At 39.3% G+C, this 20,373-nt stretch overlaps 1 protein-coding gene across 4 annotated transcripts in view; it reads right to left on the reverse strand.

Moving 5' to 3' along the window:
- Positions 1-20,373, reverse strand: part of uggt2 (UDP-glucose glycoprotein glucosyltransferase 2) — a 79,983-nt gene that overhangs the window by 55,989 nt on the left and 3,621 nt on the right. For 3 of the 4 annotated variants that reach the window (XM_037539232.1, XM_037539231.1, XM_037539233.1), the window contains exons 3-17: positions 18,581-18,663; positions 18,115-18,245; positions 16,644-16,756; positions 14,977-15,154; positions 14,746-14,842; positions 14,590-14,662; positions 12,320-12,420; positions 11,564-11,663; positions 10,321-10,381; positions 7,575-7,666; positions 5,419-5,569; positions 5,034-5,153; positions 4,088-4,173; positions 2,634-2,784; positions 519-650 (exon numbers count right to left, since the gene is read on the reverse strand). In XM_037539232.1, coding sequence (XP_037395129.1) covers positions 519-650; positions 2,634-2,784; positions 4,088-4,173; positions 5,034-5,153; positions 5,419-5,569; positions 7,575-7,666; positions 10,321-10,381; positions 11,564-11,663; positions 12,320-12,420; positions 14,590-14,662; positions 14,746-14,842; positions 14,977-15,154; positions 16,644-16,756; positions 18,115-18,245; positions 18,581-18,663 — 1,669 coding nt within the window. The remainder of the gene's footprint in view (positions 1-518; positions 651-2,633; positions 2,785-4,087; positions 4,174-5,033; positions 5,154-5,418; positions 5,570-7,574; positions 7,667-10,320; positions 10,382-11,563; positions 11,664-12,319; positions 12,421-14,589; positions 14,663-14,745; positions 14,843-14,976; positions 15,155-16,643; positions 16,757-18,114; positions 18,246-18,580; positions 18,664-20,373) is intronic. The other variant, XM_017703007.2, reaches the window with a different exon arrangement.

A 20,373-nucleotide genomic window follows, 5' to 3' on the forward strand; every position in this document is an offset into this window, starting at 1 on the left:
AAGACTACTCAAATACACTTAAGAACTCAAAAAAATATATACATAAATAAAATAAAATACATAAAATATTGAAACTTCTTGTTGAATCGACTGACAATCGACATCTACGCTATGGCAATGCATATTTTAAAAGATCCGGAAAAAGAAAAAGACTGATGGACACATTTAGAAGTACTGGAGAGGGTCTGTATGGCTAGTTATTGTCAAGCTAATTTTGCTCAATTTATTATCATCAAAATATTGGGCATAATAATGTAATTACTAAGATAATCGACAGCCCTAGTGTGTGACTCATGATCTAAGGTACACCAGAGACTATTTTCACCATTTTCATTTTTTTCCATTTCCCTTACCCACAGACACTTATTTATATTCTGATTCTCCTGAGAAACAAACTAGGCTCTTCTCTCAGGTCTGAAGCCCTCACTCATTTACAACACTCATTTATTTACATTTATTTAAACATTCACTGTGATCGTACTGGGGTTAAAACAATACTGGGCTATAACTTTTCATACCTTGCGCTTGTCATCATATTCTGAGTCCTCCCCAAGAATTCTGTCAGCATTCGCTTTTGGAAATTTCTTCTTCAGATATGCAGTCACTGCGTGAACGGATAAGGAATCTCCGACATCGACTCTGTTATACATCTGCAAACGCATAAACGAGTCATTTTAGATCTCAGGATCACTGTCCATTACAGCTAAAAGCCCCCCGAGAGGAGCTAATACCTCAGGCAAAGCCTCTCTTCTTGTCTTTTATTCAAGTAACGTCTAGGAAAACAACTCCTCAGAGACAGCAAATGAATCTCTGTACACAGGAAAGTGAACCAAGCCACACTACTTTGCAAGACCTTCCTTCATTTCCACGCAAAAATGTTTTTGTTAATACGTTGTTACTTTGTTAGATGCTTCAGGGTTTTTCAAACCGGTTCAAAAAAATGATTCAAATATACAGAGAAAATAGAACTTCTAACAACCACCTGCAAGGCCTTGGTGGATCACCAAAGTCTTCAGATAAACAGCATTTACAACAGTCTTACATTCTGCCAATTAAAAAAAAACACGTCATCATGTTCTTCATAACATTCATATTCCATAAGCTCCATTCAGAAGCTGGGTGTCGTGTGAGGCTGTAGCTCTTCTCTCCAGTCTAATAGACGGTGATGTCATTTTAAACCCTTATAATAAAAGAAGCTGAACTTTGTTTTTCTACTGAAAGTCGACCCGTTTTTCCCCAAATCTGGGCTCTAAACTATAAACAGACGGCGTCTCTTCAGTGATCTGCTCTGGAAACATGACTTTTAGAAAATAACACAAAGAGCGTCGGAGATTTTCGGCTTTCAGCAGTAAATTGTAAACATATAGTGATATGTGGAGATCACAGAACACACTTTCGGATCATTTGAAGGGAACGTAAATAAATAAATAAATAAATAAAATAAAACTCTGCATTTATTTTAAGCAGTTACTGAGTAATTGGCCCCATGGTTTGGGCATGTAAATTCAGATGGAAAACCCAAAATATACCCTGGAGAATAAGAGATGAATACAAAGTCTTTCAAAGTGGTTTGCTGAGAAAAGTGATCTTGAGAAACTTACTCAATCAAACCTGCTCACGTCTGAAGAGTTTAATGCCTCTAAAAGCTCGAGGGTTATTACATAAAACGGTCATGATTCTGATGCCTGGGATGTCGTTTTATAACGTTTGAGATTCATGATGAAGAGATACATGTAGGGCATCGTATGACAAAACAGTTCCCACTATTTTATCATCAATTTTACATAAAAACTAAGACGACGTGTGGATTCACAGGTCATTTTTGATAGTAAATAATATATTTTTACGCCATAGCTGTGTTACATCACAATCCCTGGCTCCCCTCACCACCACTGTACAGAAACCGTTTTGGTACATTTCCCTACAATTAAGAATTTCACATCAAACCGCTCTGAATGTTTACATCTTATTGACTGAATTATGCAGAATTTTATCAAATCTCAGCGGAATTGCCCTGATTTTCATTTTGATCTTTGAGAGAGAGGAGGAAATCAAGCTGCTTTAGATCTGAAAACATCCATCCTTCCACTGTGAGAAGACAACTCAGCGCTATGGGTCTGAAAGGACGTGTAGCTGTCAAGAAGCTGTTGGCGAGAATAGGAGATCAAAAATCAGGAAAAAACAAACAAAGAAGCTGCTGATGTTCTCAAAGCGAGTCCAGACCTCAACGTCCCTGAATGTGTTTGGGATTACTTGGATTGGTGGATTAGTTGGCAGAAAATAAAACTTCTAACACCGAACTTTGGAAGTGTGGAAAATTATCCCTGCTATGGGATTTCTAAGAAAAACTGAAACCGGGTCTCCTGAAAAGAATAGAAGCTGTAACAAAGGCAAAGCGTGGGCACAATAAACACTGAACAATTGGATATTACTTGCAAATGTTGAGGCTTCTGTGTCATTTTTTGTGACATTTGTTAAATGTTTAATTCTGCTGTTGCTCTGATGCTGAAAATGAATAGCTTAATGACTGTTTTGACTAAAAACAAAAAAAAAAATAAAAGGATGCTCTCTGACTTTTATACAGTACTGCACATTTTCAAATACTAGACTTAACGGCAAAGGAAAAAGCTCACGCTAGGGCCACTCACAGACACCATGGATAAGAAGGCCTGTGTCATGTCGTACTCCTCAGCGATGTAGTTCAACACTCTAAAGAAAGCGACCCCAGCGTCCTCGTACCCGTCCACTTTGTCATCTGTATTGACAACAAAGACAAATCCAATCCTAAAAGAAAGAAGACAATAATGAATTTACTTCTGCTGATGTTAAGTTGCAACTACAAATGAGGTGCCATTGGCAGCGATTAAGTAATTACGGACACATAATGAGAGTAATTAATGATAATAGACCTGCTTTGTCTAAAATCACTTTCTCTTGTTTTACCTCCCAATTTCCAGTCCCATAAAGCACAGTTCAGAGATTTCCATATCATTAGCTAATCATTAGCTTTATCTTACTTCAATAAACCGCTGTTGTCAGAACAAAACCTCTTATCTCCAAAATGGCAACTTTCCAGGAGAAGGAAAAAACGTACTTTACTTTTAATGTAAGTCAGTGGAACCAGACATTTATCCAATTCATTTTGGGCCGTTTCTTTTGGTCCATTCATCATGAAATTTACATACAAAGTAAAGGACAACATGCATTTTCAAATTAAGCCAAAAACCGAAAAATTAAATATGAGGTTTTGTTTCGACAGCAGTGAAAAGCAAAATTAGCTGAGGATGAATCCCTTGTTTTCTTATGCCTTTAACTGTAATCTTACATCCACTGCAGCAGATTTGATCTCAGTCAATCGTAAGGCAAATTACTCAGTAACTGCATGAAATGAATGCACATTTTTATTTTATTTCATTTATTATAAGCTCCGCTCAAATTAACAGAAAATGTATTTTATGATCACACATATCACTGCATGCTTATAATTCACTGCTGAAAGCCAACAATCTCAGATGCTCTGTGTGTTATTTTATAAGAATCATTTTCACAGAGCAGATCACTGAAGAGACGCCGTCTGTTTATAGTTTATAGCCCAGATTTGTCTAAAAATGGGTCAACTTTCAAGTTAAAAAAAAAATCAGTTCAGCTTCTTTTATTATAAGGGTTTAAAATTATATCACATCTATTAGACTGGAGAGAAGAGTTACAGCCTCATACAACGCCCAGCTTCTGAATGAAGCTTATGAAATCTCAAAGTTATGAAGAACATGACAAAGTGCGTTTTGAAACCACCGGTGAGCTAAAGGAGTTGAAGAGGTTAGCTGCTTGTACTCAATTCATATTATTCTATTATTATTTTCCTATATTTCTTCTAAGTTGCAGGACACTGTGAATGAGATTTGGGTATGAAATTCAGTGGTGTAGAAATAAAGCAGTACCACCTTGTGCTATAAAATATGGTTCATTTACTTTGTCAGGGAAAAAAGTGTATACATTCAATAGGGGACTGGAGCTGGCAAACATCCTTTCAGATATTTACAGGATCATTAGATTTATAAATGTTTTTGCTGTGTGACTGAGGACGCACCTGAGGGGAATCCTATGCTTGTAAAAGAGCTCAGCCAGTTTGACCAGCTCGATGCTGTCTTCCTGGACTGGGTCAAGAAACAAAACCTGGAAAAATAAGTTGGTAAAATCTGTTAAACCTGTGCAGAAAAGAGAAAAACAGCTAAAAAAAAAACCAACAAGAACAACGACAACAAAAACAGCACAAAAGCGAATAATGCTGGGCGCCCACTACAGGATCTTTAGCCTGAATTTACCCTTGATTTGGAACGGAATTTCCAGCTTAGGAGCGCAACTGGGAGGAATATATGACTCAGATGATCTGGTGCTGTGAGAAGGGAAAGGAGTTCATCTTTAGAATTCTATTCTGCCGTAGTTCTGGAGTGATTGGAGGCCAAAAATTGGCATTTTGAATGCTTTTCGTGGCTGAAACCCATTCTGTGTGATCCCCTCATTGCCTTTTGTGTCCTCACAATAAAAAGACTAGAAATTCTGTAAAAGCATGATTTTAAGTGTGAGATGCCCCCTTTTCAAATTAGGAAGTCGTGTAGTGTACGGCCAGCTTAAAGTGGAATTCCGTCATCAAACTTCTGCTTGATTGAACCAGTCAGATGTAAATAAAGTCATTTAGAGATATCTGATGTGGCAATCTAGTCAGAATTGTTCACAGTGGCAGTGACAGGAACTGGATGACTGAAGAGTTGAATACCTTGGAGAGCTCCTTCACAGAAAGTTATTACATGAATTGGTCACATGGTTAAAAACTCAGAAGACACGTAAGGTTCACTGGTGGTTGTGGATAGTAAATGAAATGGCTCCATTTGTGCTGTGACCCCTGGTTCCTATCACCACCACTGTAAAGAAATCTGAGCCTGTAAGATGCTGTACAATAAACCATATCTAGAGGCAGGTGCTGGGGGGTCTTGATGGTCATAGGACATTAAATAATGCTAAAATGTTCTACTAACCAAGTTAAAGAAGTTTCTTCTGATTTGTCGGATCACTCCAGGAAATGTAGCTCTGATGAGCTCCTGGAGGCTAGAAGGCCAATCCCGGTACGTCGAGTCCCTCTCAATATCATTAATCCACTGTAACAGAAAGGAATGAAGAGAAAAATAAGCCTCAAAAAGGTTAAGCGTGTTCTAAAGAACCACTTGATAGTGACAGCTTACGGAATGTCTCCAATGCACCAAATTCAAGGACTTTTAGAAGACCAGACATGGTCCACGGTGATCTCTTACTGTGGAGACTTGATGAACAGCTGATCTTTACAGGCCTGAACTACTGATGTGCAGTAATGAATAGCAAAGCTTGCATCCTCTACTTTACCTCCCACTCAAACTTTCCCCTCACCATTATAGCAGAGTGTCTGATGTCCAGAGCATAAGTGTCCTCCACAGTGGTCACCGGTAGCCGCAGGAACTTGCTCATGCTGGTCCCTCTGATGCCCAAGTTATGAAGACCCTCCAGGAGCTTTGCCTCTCCCCGGATAACATCCAGTATGCTTTTCAAGAAAAGAAAGTGTGGGCTATGTATTAAAGCATAACATCACTAGGAAGGATGGAAAATTTTCAAACTAATACTGAAAACACACATAATGACTGATAATAATGTGAAAAACTCATAACAATAACAATTACTATGGTTTGGTGTTGGTAGATTTTGCATGTAGTGTAATTGTGTTTTTGCAACATGTTGACGCTGCCATTTCATCTTTGTTCAGGTAGAAAATTGAGATATGATATCACTGCTGTCAGAACAAAACCTCGTCTCTCAAAAATGACAAGTTTACAGTAAAAGAAAAAAAAAAAAACTGTACTTTTAATGCAAGTCAATGGAACCGGAACCAGACCCGAGTCATTTTGGGACATTTCATTTGGTCCATTCATCATGAAATGTACACGCAACGTAAAGGCCAAAAGATATTTCCAAATTATCTCAAAAACTGTGTAACAACAAAATGGAAAAACTGTTTTATTCAGACAGCAGCGAAATATAAAGATTTATGATGCAGTTCACATAAAAAGAGTATTTATTTATACTGTTTATGTACTGTTTAATAATTTCGCTGGAGCACAACAACATGCCACGTTCTATTTTTAAAAAAAATTTGCATTTTTATGAATCAAACCATTTTTTGTAGTACATGGACATAATTAATTCTACTGAATTACAGTAAAAAACTTTTACAAGGACTGTGTTATGATTTACTTAAACCTGAGGCATTCACTGAGAGAGTGAAAAGCTAAATATATACAAAATCAGCATTTATTTTCTATTTCTTCCTTTTGGATTTCTTTTAAAGTGATGTTGCATATTTAGACTCATCATTAATTACATTTTTTAAATAAAAACTTGTTTTCATGTCACTACTGGAACAGAGTTATAGTCCATAGGTGGAGCCTTATTTTAGCCACACCACTGCGTTTTAGAGCAGGAAGTGAGGCTGCATCCCTGTCCCTCAGGGCCACATGGCAGTTAGAGCCCATTGTTTTGAAGTAAATATGTCCCAAAAATTGAAAATCACTGTGGAATTATGAATAATTGTCACTACCTAAACACATATTTTCTGCAATTAGCAAAACTTTTAGTGTTCTACTGAACATTTTATGATTTTATGTGGGTGAAACACTTCAAAGCTGTGTTTGCTAGACATCTACTTATATTCAAAATTAGCTAAAATGGTCATTGAAACAATTACTACAGAAACATTTGGTAAGGTTTCAGCAGTGTTATCATAATTTTAGTAGTGACAAAACGGAATATTCAATCATTTATTTTGATAAAATAAACACAATGCATACAGTCACTCAAAAAGGTGGGTTTTTAGTCTAAAGTGCAAGTCGGTTGAGTCTGAAATATGTTTGTAACTCTAACTTTGACCCAATGTTGTAGAATTATCCACATAATAACAGCTCTTTAGAATAAAGATATTTCTAATGCATACAGTATCTAAAATTGAGTCTTGATTGAGATGATATTGAATGTATTGATATATTAAGGCATTTTCATAATTCATGGTATGCATCACAAAATTTAAGCATTACTAAATATAAACCCATCAGGAAAATATCAGATTTAAAATTTGAATATACTTTTAATATTTTAGCACTTTGAAAAAGATTTAAAAAAAAACTTTCTAATTAAAATTTTTCAAAATAAACTAAAGGAAAAAAATAAAAATAAAAAAAAATCAACCAACTGGTAAATTTAAATGAATGGAAACGTAAAATATTTGTTACTATGCAGTTAATGCATTTATTACAGACTGTGTATAATTGTTTATAGCCCTAACTGATCTTTATGATCCATGGAGTTACTGTCCTAGAAGCACTGATGATATGCATGATACACTCAGACAAGGATGACGCAATTTATCACAAATAATATTTCATCACTCATATGTTTGCCTATATATAGGCCATGCCCCAAACACGTTATACTCACACAGGGTTGGTGGGTGCTGAAGAATGTCAACAAACTACATGGAAATGCTGAAGAGTTCCTACCTGAAAGGGTTGTGAAGGTCCAGATCAATGTGTATTCCATTAATAAAGAGACTGGCATCTCCAGGGTGGATTCCCATAGTCTCGCTCAGCCGCTGCGGAACAGACAAGACAAGTTTAACAGCACAGCATATGCAGAAACATCCACTGTCCACAAATACAGAGTGATTAAAAAAGATTTATCTATTTCAAAGTGCCATATTTTTACAACTGTGAGACACCTAGGAACCAATCATAATCCAATTGAAAGAGGGGGTCACAGAGTTTCTGACTGGCTCCCTTCAGTCTGAGAGGAGATGAGACCCCTGAGCAGAAAGCGTTCTGCGTTCTCCACGTCAATAAGAGTGAATCCATCATAACTATGCAGTGTGATTTTTGTCATCAGTGAACCTCCAACGTCTCAGAGCGTTCGTCGTTGGTTCCACAGCACTGGATGATTTCCGAAATCGCACCGAAAGAGCCGTGAGTGCAGCGACACCCGACACGCTCAGTCCAGTCTGGGATGAGTTTGAATATGGTGTTGATGTCATCTGTATAGCTGGGGGAGGTTCAGGCTGAGACCTTGTAAAATTACATAATAAACTTGATGCTCAATTAAACCATTTACAATTTACTGCATTGCTCTGTAAAGATTTACAAGTAAAAAGTACTGTGCAAAAGTTAGAGGCCACCCTTCAAGTGCAAGTTATTTATGTTTAAAATTTTCAGCATCAAGATGAGGGCAGAAAACTTATTTAACAGAAAATTACACCGAAGAATCAACAAATAATTTTTTTTTTTCAGTGTCGTGTCCACTCTTTGCCTTTATTGCAGCTTTCAGGAGACTCACTTTCAGTTTTTCAAAGAAATCTACAGGGATACTTTTCCACTCCTCCAAAGTTCAGTCTTAGAAGTTGGTTGATCATTTTCTGAAGTAATTCCAAACATACTGAGTGATGTTGAGGTCTGGACTCTGGGGTGGTCAGCTTCTTTGTTTGATGTGTCCGTCTCCTTTTCTCAGTGAGGTTCTTGAACAGCTACACATCCTTTCACACTCACGGCGCTGAGTCATCTTCTCACAGTGGAAGGATGGACAGAAACACCTGTGGATGTTTTCAGATCTGAAGCAGCTTGATGTTCTCCTCTCTCACAGATGAAAGCTTTAAGTGCTGTTTATCTGATGGTGGTAATTTTGGTGTCTATCAGGTCTTCCAGGTGGTTGTTAGGAAACCCATTTTGTCTGCATCGGTAACACTTTATTTGGATCATCCACTTACATGCTTTGTAGATACTTAATTTCCTTTCAAGTTACATTCAACTAAATATCTAATGAAATGACTATAATTTTCTTTAACAAACCTGCTCTAATCCTAACTCTAACCTCAACCCTCACCCTGGTTCTAGCCCTAACCCTGGTCCAAATCCTAACCCTAACCCCACCAATGTATAGAATCAATTTGAATATCTGTAGATAACCTATAGGGGACGATAGTTGACGTTCCAAATAAAGTGAGAGCAACTTCTTATGCAAGTATCTAATCTGATCAGAAATATCACCTGAAAAATGAATCATTTGTACTCACTGGCTGTTTGAACTGGAAATTAAATAAACAAAAGGGTGGTTTCTGACTTTAGCACAGTAAAAGTGTAAATTAGGCTTAGATTATGTCGTTTTATCAAAAACCGTACAAAACATTCGGTAACAATTTCTATGAATGTGACATTTGTAAGCATCTATAAACACATTTATAACATGTTATAACGCATTCATACGGCATTATAAACGTGGCTATAAATATTTCTAAAAATTAATTACACTGAATTACACTAATATATAATAAATATGGCTATAAAGTGTTAAAATAATGCAGTGTAAATAGTGTTAATAATATATTATACTGTCAGAGCCAAAGAAGTCAGTCCCAGCTTGGACAACCACAAAGTTTATTTATACCCGGGAACTTCCAGTATTTTGTTTCTCAGCACTGGTTTGGGCTGCATCTTCAGGGCTTCAGTCTGGAATATTCAGATGCTCCAAACAGGCCTTCCAGCGTAGAATCACTGCAACACTGAGCTTTTCTTAGCCAGCACTGTCACTATAAATGTTACATAACATTACAGTAAACCAAGTACCCAAGCTCCTCCCCTGAATCCCTCTGACATCACACTGAGTGTGCAGTTACAGTACACCACAGTAATGCTAATTTCTGCTAGAGTTCTATTGGATCTGCAATGTTAAGTGAGTGCCAGGCTAACGGTGGTGCACATTAACAGTGGTGAACATTGACTTTCCCACATTGGGTAAAACACTGATGTTGCTCTAGTTTAAACTCTGACATTTGAAGCCTGTAATGAGCTTTATTGTGTTTTAGTGTTTCAGTAAATCCTTCAGTAAATACTTCAACTTGAAGTCTCACTCTTAACACTGGAGGAGGCTTTAGTCCAGTACGCTTCACTTTACTCAGAGCGGAAAAATACAGCTTATGAGCTCTTATAATGTGTTATGAACAGTACTTATAGTGCATTATGCTAATTCTTAGTGCATAATATGTATGGCTATAACGTGTAATGCATTTTTATAAATGTATAGCCATGTTCATAATGCATTATAACATGTTGTTATAATAAATGTTGTTATAAATAATGTGTTTATAGATGCTTACAAAGGTGACATTCATAGAAAGGGTTACCAAACCTTCCTTGGAGACACACAGCGGCATGTGATGAACCTCGCAACATTTTTGCACAGGAGCTGTTTATAAAAGTGCACCTTTTGGCTCTCCTCAATTTCTTTCCTCATGTCTTGGTTTACAGCCACTCTCGTCAGTGATCTGTGGGGACAGTAAAACATGCACCGTCACTATCATCTCTTTCCAATGGCCCAGGCCAGTCGTAAAAACCCATTTTAATCTCCAGAACCTGCGCACCTTTAAGATGCTATATCTGTTGAGCTGACTCAGTGTAAACTCAAACAGCCCACTCTGACTCAGCACTTCTCACACAGCACAGCACATAAAAGTGTCTAGAGAACCAGCAGCCCAAAATCACACATTAAAAACAACCTGGAGTCACGACATAAGCAAGCATTCGGAAATCCAACGTGCGAGCCGGACGTTTCTTGGAGAGACAAAAAGAATAGGAAGGTCGTGGTGGCAAGCTCTAAGATGAACTCCATTAAACGACCACTTCCCTATTAGAAGATTCTTAGAAGAGAGTCTGTTCAACATAAATGATGAACTAACCTAACTTTGTGTAAATAGAGCTCAATATAGAAATATGTCCACATATGCAGTCGAGACTGACGCGGCTTTTTTCTGAATTTCTACAAACACCATTTCATTTTATAGTAAATGAGTTTGGGCTGGTTTATGTTTATGAACAGACGCCTACAGATCAACATAGTAAAGGAGCTCATCTGTGATCCTGAGTTTAAAGCCAGTTTTTATTCAACTTAAACTTGGAACTAAGTTGTAAATAAATCTGAAACTGAAACTTTGCTTGTGTGTAAAAAGTGATTTCAGAGCCACTCGGTTCTCCCTGATGGAAACTGTTTACCTTCAGTGTTTTGTGCTTATGATCATTTTAATAGACGTCGGCGTCACTAATTAATGACGTTCTATTAAAAGACTGGTTTACCAAGAGAGACGCTGGAGGACTTTCACCTGAAATGAGTTCATGAAGCCAGTCTGGTTATAAAAATGATGACAGGACATCAGAGCCAGAATTACTCTTTTAGTACTTTTACTTTATACTTAAGTACATTTGAAGGGAAATACTTCAGTACTTTTACTCAAGTGGAGGTCTAAAGGGAGGAACTTCTACTTTTACTGGAGTAATACTTTACTTTGGGTATCTCTACTTTAACTCAAGTACATGGTTTATGCATTTCGTCCACCACTGATCCCTAGAAAGTTTCGTTAACAGATCTCCTCAGTGCTGCAATGTAAACACGTTCTCCTTTTAATCACTAAAAGTGGTGCACAGTAGGTGAATGCAGAAGGCAATTTCTTTACCTCGCTCTGCTGGGGAAGTTTTGGCTGAGATCTCGCATCAATTTGAGGGCATCAAACTTTGGCACGGACATGATCCGAGCCGCTGCCTGGAAACTCAGGTCTGTTAATGCAGAGAACGTTCCAGAACATATTTCAGAAAAGGCAATTAACCACAGAGGGTGTCTGTACTATTAGGCATATCAGAGCAATTCATTACGAAGGCGAGAGCAGGTTTTCAAGCAACTCAATCACATGATTATTGCAGATAATTGCATAATGGAAGGTAAATGAATATATAGCTTTCAAACATTCACTCTAGGCCATTCAGGAAGAATGAATGAGTAAGTAATTAGTGTGTTGGAGAGGAGGACACAATCAGCCTTTATGGCTGGTTTTGATGTAAAAGTGAAAGGACCGTTCATTTCTTCAATGAATAATGGCTCCTTTCAGCATACATTATGAAGATAACATGTTATGAATAATTGGCCTCTTTCTTTTTCAGACTGTACATCAAAACCAAACCCGCAAAGAGCAACTACAACCAAGTAAACTTGGCTCCAGCCATTAGCATCTGTTCAGCAGTCAACACTAGGGAGCAGAACGGATCGCTGCGCCAAAGATGGGCGGAAAGCATAACGTTTCCTCCTCTTCTCCATTCATCACCCAGACACTTCTCCTGGGCCAGTACAGATCGCTTTCCTATCCCTGTGTGAGGCCCACGTAGAGCCTTGGACTCCAGGTTTAAAAGAGGGTCATTAATAAAAGCAGCGCGGCTACCTTGCAGCTCCCACACTTTGAGAGGGGCCATGTCGTTGGTGCTTTCCAGCAGATGCCTCTTCAGTTCGCCTAACTGCTCCCGCAGCTCCGGATGAGACTCCCTACATGAGGTAATCGAAGAGCATTGATTGACCTCTCCATGCTCTGTCCACAAATGCATACTTTCCCAGCTGCTTTAAGTAGGCCCGTCACTGATGGTACGTTTGCTTGATCGCAATTGTTTGAGCTGAATGCAAAGTTAGCTTTGGCAATTATGTTTATAATTATATAATCGAGTTGTATCGGGTTCAGGAAGATGAAGTCAACACACGGAAGCAGAACAGAAAGCTGAAAACGCATTTAAAACAATGAATGTGTGATGGACGAAAGCTCTAACTTCAGTGTGGGACACCTTTAGAGTGTAGTGGTGAATAATGTCCATAATGGCAATAATGAGCAATGTTTATTTGACGTTTGTTAACGCCTTTAGAGGGCGCTGGTGAGTAACGTCCGTTTATTTGATGTGTGTTAACATCTCTAGAAGGTGGTGGTGAGTAAAACCTTTAGATAGCAGCCAGTGAGCAATGTTTATTTGATGTTTGTTAATGACACCTTTAGAGAGCAGCAGTGAGTAATGTTTGTTTATTAGATATTTCGTAATAACAGAAGGGTGGCAGTGAGTAACGTTTATTAAATGTTTGTTAATAACCCCTTCAGAGGGTGGCGGTAATGTTTGTTTATTTGATGTTTGTTAATAACGCCTTTAGAGGACGGCAGTGAGTAATGTTTGTTTATTAGATGTTTGCTAACACCTTTAGAGGGCGGCAGTGAGTAGCGTTTATTAAATGTTTGTTAATAACCCCTTCAGAGGGTGGTGGTAATGTTTCTTTATTTGACGTTTGTTTATGACACCTTTAGAGGGCAGCAGTGAGAAAAGTTTGTTTATTAGATGTTTGTTAATAATGCCTTTAGAGGACAGCAGTGAGTAATGTTTGTTTATTAGATGTTTGCTAACACCTTTAGAGGGCGGCGGTGAGTAACGTTTATTAAATGTTTGTTAATTACCCCTTCAGAGGGTGGCGGTAATGTTTCTTTATTTGACGTTTGTTTATGACACCTTTAGAGGGCAGCAGTGAGAAAAGTTTGTTTATTAGATGTTTGTTAATAATGCCTTTAGAGGACGGCAGTGAGTAACGTTCATTAGACGTTTATTAACGATCCCTTCAGAGGGTGGCGGTAATGATTGTTAATGACACTTTTAGAGGGCAGCAGTGAGAAAAGTTTGTTTATTAGATGTTTGTTAATAATGCCTTTAGAGGACGGCAGTGAGTAATGTTCATTAGACGTTTATTAACGATCCCTTCAGAGGGCGGCGGTAATGATTGTTAATGACACTTTTAGAGGGCAGCAGCAAGTAACATTTGTTTATTGATGTTTGTTAATAACTCTTTTAGAGGGTGCTGGTAATGCTTATTTAATTGGTAACACTTTACTGTAGGATGCTGTTAATAAGGCTCCATGACACCTTCATAAGGTTGTCATTACAACTGCCAAAACCCTACATAACTGTTTATAAGTACTCGTTCCAATAAGTGTCATTTGCTATAAAGGTTACATTTGCCAATTTTGATCAAAGTCTAAAGTAGCCTTTGTGACAGATGACGCCTGTTGTAATAAGCATTTATAAACAGTTATGTAGGCTTATGTCAGTTGTAATGACAACCTTATGTAGGTGCCATGTAGCCTTATGAACAGCACCCTACAGTAAAGTGTTACCATTTAGTTGATGTTTGTTTATGTCACCTTTGGAGGGCGGTAGTGAAGAACATTTGTTTAAATGATGTTGGTTAACAACAAACATTACTCAGTACTGCCCTCTAAAACTGACCTTAACAACAAATAAACAAACATTACTCGCCGCTGTACTGCAACTTTCCCAGCACTGAGAAAATTGCTGTTTTTATACAATTATTGTAGGTTGAATGGGATTTTTGCCATTGTTGCCAACCTCATAGCTAAAAAGTAGTGCATTTGTGGGCGGAGCATGGATAGCTCAATTCAGATTTTTTTTTAGATTGAGGTTTAAAATCTAAACAAAGATACGAAGATACAAAATACTGTTTGATAAAATATTGGTTCTTAAAGCAAAAATTTAGAAGCGAATTAAAATTCAAATTTCAATTGCATCATGAGAAGATGTGAATTTTGACAACATGAAATTTGACAATATGTGAAGATAACAGTCATTTAACAAACACGTGCATAGATACTGGAAGAATGAATATACTTACTTTAATTTTTCAAACAAAAACCCTTGGACCTCATCAGTGTCGTCTTCCTCAAAGGTTGTGGATGATTTAGAATCTTAAAAAAATGAATAAACAGAAAATCAGATTACCTCTAAAAATCTACACACTGCTTTGCCAACTGGGCATCATAACACATACCTTTAACTTGGGTGTCATCCACAGCTTTATACTCGGTACTTTTGATTGCCAGTTCTACTCCATATCCAGATAAAAGCATGCTCTGCTTCTTTGTGTCCTGTATGGAGACAGAGCACTTATAAACAAAACTACATCTATTTTCAAATGAATATGTAACATTTTATTAACATTTAGAGTGGATTCTACCTACAAGTAGGTTTACGGAACAAAACTGACGTTCAAGGTACTCACAGCCACGAAATGCCGCAGCACATAGACCAGCTTCCCCTCTTCGGCTCTCTCAGAAAGAACCTTATGGAATGTGTTGAATTTTTTTGTGCCGATCTCGGCGTAGAGAATAACAACAGGAAGATCTGTCCCATTGGCTCCTGGGTACTTGTGATCATTCTTGTAAAGGTATGGCTTTGGCCTGTAAATATGAAGCTGTTTAAGCATAACAAACCAAATCTACAGCCACTTTAATAGTCTATGACTGTGTGGCTCGTTTTGCTTGGTTTAAGCCAGGAATGTGCACAGGTACTCGGGCATCGCTTATCTGCTCCAGGTGCCAATATTTGAGTATGGAATGCAACAGTTTTGCTCATATCGGATTAAATAAATGCATTAAACTGTAATAAATCTGTTAAATTCAGACCAGGCAGCAGGGGGTAAAACTTGTTAACAGTTTTCACAATGATCTGCACAATTACACTTACTTTCTACACTAATTCAACAGGTACAGTACTTCATCATTCTGCTATAGAGTATTTTACCATAATAATAAAAGTAACAACCAATAAAATGAAATGTTAAAATAAAGGTGATCATTTGACAGTAAACAACATCAGCGCTAAAATACAGTTGTTTGTGTGGCATGCTCCCGCCCCGGTTTCTCGATGATGACGGCTGCGAGAGCTGGCAGGAAGGAGGGGTCCAAACACTGAGCAACGACAAAGCTCAGCAAGGACGGCAGAGCGGGCGGAGCGCAAAGACTGAGCTCGGCTGAGATCACGCAAGTGATGGCAGGAGGAAAAAGATGGCGATGGTGCCAGCCACAAGAGCTCTGCGATCTGGGCCCCGCCCCTTATTCCGCAGCAAGGCCTCTTCACTACACCTCACATTCGACCCAGATGGCCGAGCTATGAGCTTCCTGCCGGCTCTCGCATCCGTCATCGTTGGGGCCCGGAGAGGGGACTGTTTGTCTCAAAAGAGGTTCTGACCACTGACCACACCTTTTATAGTGCATGTTATACTGCACTAAACCCAAACAGGAGTGCTGAAACAATGGCGAAGACAGGCTGTGACTGTGATCCCATTGCGGATGTCAGCCTATTGCTATAACTTCAGCACCAAGATAATGACTGGGTCTATTCACGTTATCAGCACTAGTAACAGTGTAAGGGTCTTTGTTTTTAGATGCACAGATCAACATTTCAGTATTATCCAGATCAAATTTGTTATGATAAAATGTGATTTTTTTGTGCATACTGTGAATATCATCAGTCAAAAAACTGACCAAATACATGCTTCATTAATAACAGAGAATAATCAGGCATGTTTAATTAGATTTCGTGCAGCACAACGTGTAAAACATTGAAGAAAAACACTGTATTCAGAGCTTCTGAGTGCAGTTTTTAAAACGTGGCACTGCTACTGTACATGCATCGCGTATTTCTAATCTGCCCTTAATGAAAACTTGGATTTCCGTCCTGTTGATCGCTGCTGTTCACAAGGGATCACATTCCCGCCATTGACTCAGCGAGCAAGTAGCAGAATCAGCAAAGCGTGAACAAACATAATTTCCGATGTAAGAAGCTTAACATCCCGGGCAACCGTGTTTAAACCCCAATAAACAAAACTGCTTACAAAGAAGAGAACGGCTGCTTGGATAAATTCCGCATTGGACGAAAGCGTGTTACCTGCCTGCGGCAGCCTTTAGGAGCTTCTTCATTTCCTTGGTGCTGCAGGCGTGCTGACCGTGCACGGACACAAACGCAGAGCACGCCTCAGGTGGAGGCTCATCGCTGGCAATCTGCAGAGAATAACAGAAGTAAATTATGGAATAACTTTTTTACTTCTCTATTAGAGACATGCAAATAGCACAGTCAGTGATGCTAATTCAAACCTGGGCTGACGAGAACACATTTTTTCCATTTTTAAAACAAATTCACAAACGTATCAAAAAACTGGTGCCAAATTATTGATTACAATTAATCAATAATCCCAGATCACAGATAATTCACACACACACACACACACACACACACACACACACACACACACACACACACACACACACATTTTCTAGGCTGGAGCCTATCCCAGCGATCATTGGGATACACCCTGGACAGGTCGCCAGTCCATCGCAGGGCAGACAGACAGACACAATCACTCACACCTAGGGGCAATGTGGCATGTCCAATTGGCCTAACTGCACATCTTTTACTTTGGGAGGAAACCGGAGAAGCCGGAGGACAGACAGAGAATAATGACACATTTTTCCATTTCTCTGCAAATGACACATCGGCCACCAATTTAAAGTGCACCGCTAGAAAACTGTTAATCTGGCAAATACGTGAAATCTACCTGGGAACAGTTTGTGTGGTAGCTAGAGAAACCTAACCAGCTTTAGCTGTCTGGGTGCTTCGTTTTTAAAGAGGAATTTTTCTAAATTTCATAATAATTCAATATTTAAGACATAAGCAAAGTCATTCAGAGTACTTTAAAGTGAAACTGTGTATTCTAGAGAAATTTACGGGCGCATTTCTTTACAGTGCTGGTGGTGTCTACAAAACAAATATAGCCATTTTATTTATTTTAGCTATCCAAACCTGCAGTATTGCCTTAATCTATTTGACCTGTAGCTGCAGTGATAGCAAATGACAGCTCCAATCTAAACATGTTTTCCCATTGAGCTACTTTTGCTGCATTCAAAGCTGCACCCGAGCACATTAAACAGGGTGTAAAAACAGGGCAGTACCACTGCTGGAGGATAGGAAACTCTAGCTTTCTTGTGTTGATCACGTAAGAATAACCTTTTCATTTCAAATGAATTTATTCTTTTTTTTAATCTTACACAGTGGAATTTTCTGAACTTGAGAGGTGTGCAGGTTCACCAATGTCCACCACCCTTGCAAATTTTGGAGACCGTATCTAAAATGTCCAAATATCTTCATCTTTTTTTTACAGTTGCTTTGGTCAGTTTGGCTTGGTCTTTATCTGTCAGTGTCGTAGCTACAGAAACTCTGACTGGACGAGCTTCATCAGAGCACAGTCAGAGTAACAGCTTGCCTGCCAAAATGGCGGCGGGGCGTTCTTAACGATGCAATCAAATACCTCAAACACATTAGCTTATTACAGTGAGGCAGTGGGTGTGTGGTGAGGTCTCACCTGTTGGAATGCATGCACAGCAGGTGAGTAGGCTCTGAGAGACAGGGCGAGCTTGAGCAGGCTGACCTGAAGACCCGACAGGAACTGACTGGCCTTTCTAACGATCAGGTTATAGTACGATCGGACAGATTCTGGGGGGGCAAAAGAAAATATACAGATTAAAGCTCCACAAATCATCCATCTCACGAGCTACCCTGCTGACTTGGTCAGAAGTTTCAGGCTTAAAACACTCTGCCTTAAAATACCTCTACCCCCCACCCCCCCACCCCCCACCCCTTCACCGTGCAATCACAATCCTTGAAGAGCCATCGCAAGCCAAACCTCTGCACTGAGTATAATTGAGAATTTTAAAGAACCCATCACAGTGTATTTTAACCAAAGCCCTAGAAAATCACCACTGAACTGCTATAAAACAACACCACCGAACTATGAGGAAATCCAAAGTGGGTGAGTTTCCCACACTCACCTCCGTGTTTGTACACCGTCACCTCCTTCACAGTGTCGACAAACTGCCAAAACCTTTCATCACCACTTTCACTGATGAACTCGCTAAGGATTGGAGAAAAGATTAAATCAGGGTGCGTCTGCCAAGACGGCCCAGCAGCTGCATAGGAAAAAGGAATCTCTCACAGGGGTGCAAAGCGCACCGATCTGAAGGTGAGGATTTAACCGCACTCATTTTGGAACGTAAGAATCGATTCTAATTCAATAAAGCACGCATGCATTCATTTTTTAGGCAAGATCAAATTCACAGGTTATTATTTTAAATGGAAACGAGAGTTTTGTACTGCTTAGATTACACTACTGCGTGAATGCAGCACTGGGAAAATCAGAAACGTCTCATTTATTTCATTTCCAGTGAAAACTGCCACTAAGCACAAGTTATTAATACTTTTTAAATTAATAATTATTAATTAGACACAAGCCTCAACAACTAAATCATTTATTGTTTCCACTCTTTACCTTTATTACAGCTTCCATTCTTTTCAGGAGACTCACTTTCAGTTTTTTTAAAGAAATCTACATTATATACATTAGTGTACCACACACACACACACACACACACACACACACACACATACACACACACACACACACACACACACACACACACACCTTCTAAGCCGCTTCTCCCACTGGGTTGTGGGGAGAGCTGGAACCTATACTGGCTGTCATTGGGCGGAAGGCAGGAAACACCCTGGACAGGTCGCCAGTCCATTGCAGGGCAGACAGACAGGCAGACATACACATTCTCTTGCACACTCACACCTAGGGGCAATTTAGCATGTCCAGTGGGCCTGACTGCATATCAGGACTGTGGGAGGAAACCCACGCAGACACTGGGGAGAACATGCAAACTCCACACAGAAAGGACCCTGGTCACCCGGCCGGGGAATCGAACCCAGGCCCTACTTGCTGTGAGGTGACAGTGCCACCCACCCTTACATTATGTTGCTTTTTAATGGCTGTTTTTACTGGAAATGAAATAAACAGAAGGAGGTCTCTGACTTTTGCACCATACTGTAATTCTGACAGTCATATTTATGTATTTTGATGCATTAAGTTTGCAATGAAGTTTGAAATATTTAGTGCATTCAAAGCGTGTTTGAGAACTCAACTGAGATTTGAATCATTTGCTAACGATCTTCTGACGTAAACGGTCCTTAAAATCGGCAAGAAGTGGAAATCATAAGGCATGTTCCTTCCACACTGTGACGTACACCGATCAGGCATTCTCTGATCCTCTGTTACCCTGTTCTTCAGTGGTCAGGACCCCCATGGACCCTCACAGAGCAGGTACTATTTGGGTGGTGGATCATTCTCAGCACTGCAATAACACTGACGTGTCCACTCACTGTCCACTCTATTAGACACTCCGACCTTGTCAGTCCACTTTGTAGATGTAAAGTCAGAGACGACAGCTCATCTGCTGCTGCACAGTTTGTGTTGGTCATCCTCTAGACCTTCATCAGTGGTCACAGGACGCTGTTGGCTGGATATTTTTGGTTGGCGGACCAATTTCAGTCCAGCAGTGACACTGAGCTGTTTAAAAACTCCAGCAGCACTGCTGTGTCTGATCCACTCAGACCAGCACAACACACACGAACACACCACCACCACGTCAGTGTTACTGCAGTGCTGAGAATGACCCACCACCCAAATAGTACCTGCTCTGTGAGGGTCCATGGGGGTCCTGACCACTGAAGAACAGGGTAACAGAGTATCAGAGAAACAGATGGACTACAGTCTGTAACTGTA

The sequence above is a fragment of the Pygocentrus nattereri genome, chromosome 6 (genome assembly GCF_015220715.1).
Source record: "Pygocentrus nattereri isolate fPygNat1 chromosome 6, fPygNat1.pri, whole genome shotgun sequence".
Lineage (NCBI taxonomy): Eukaryota > Metazoa > Chordata > Actinopteri > Characiformes > Serrasalmidae > Pygocentrus > Pygocentrus nattereri.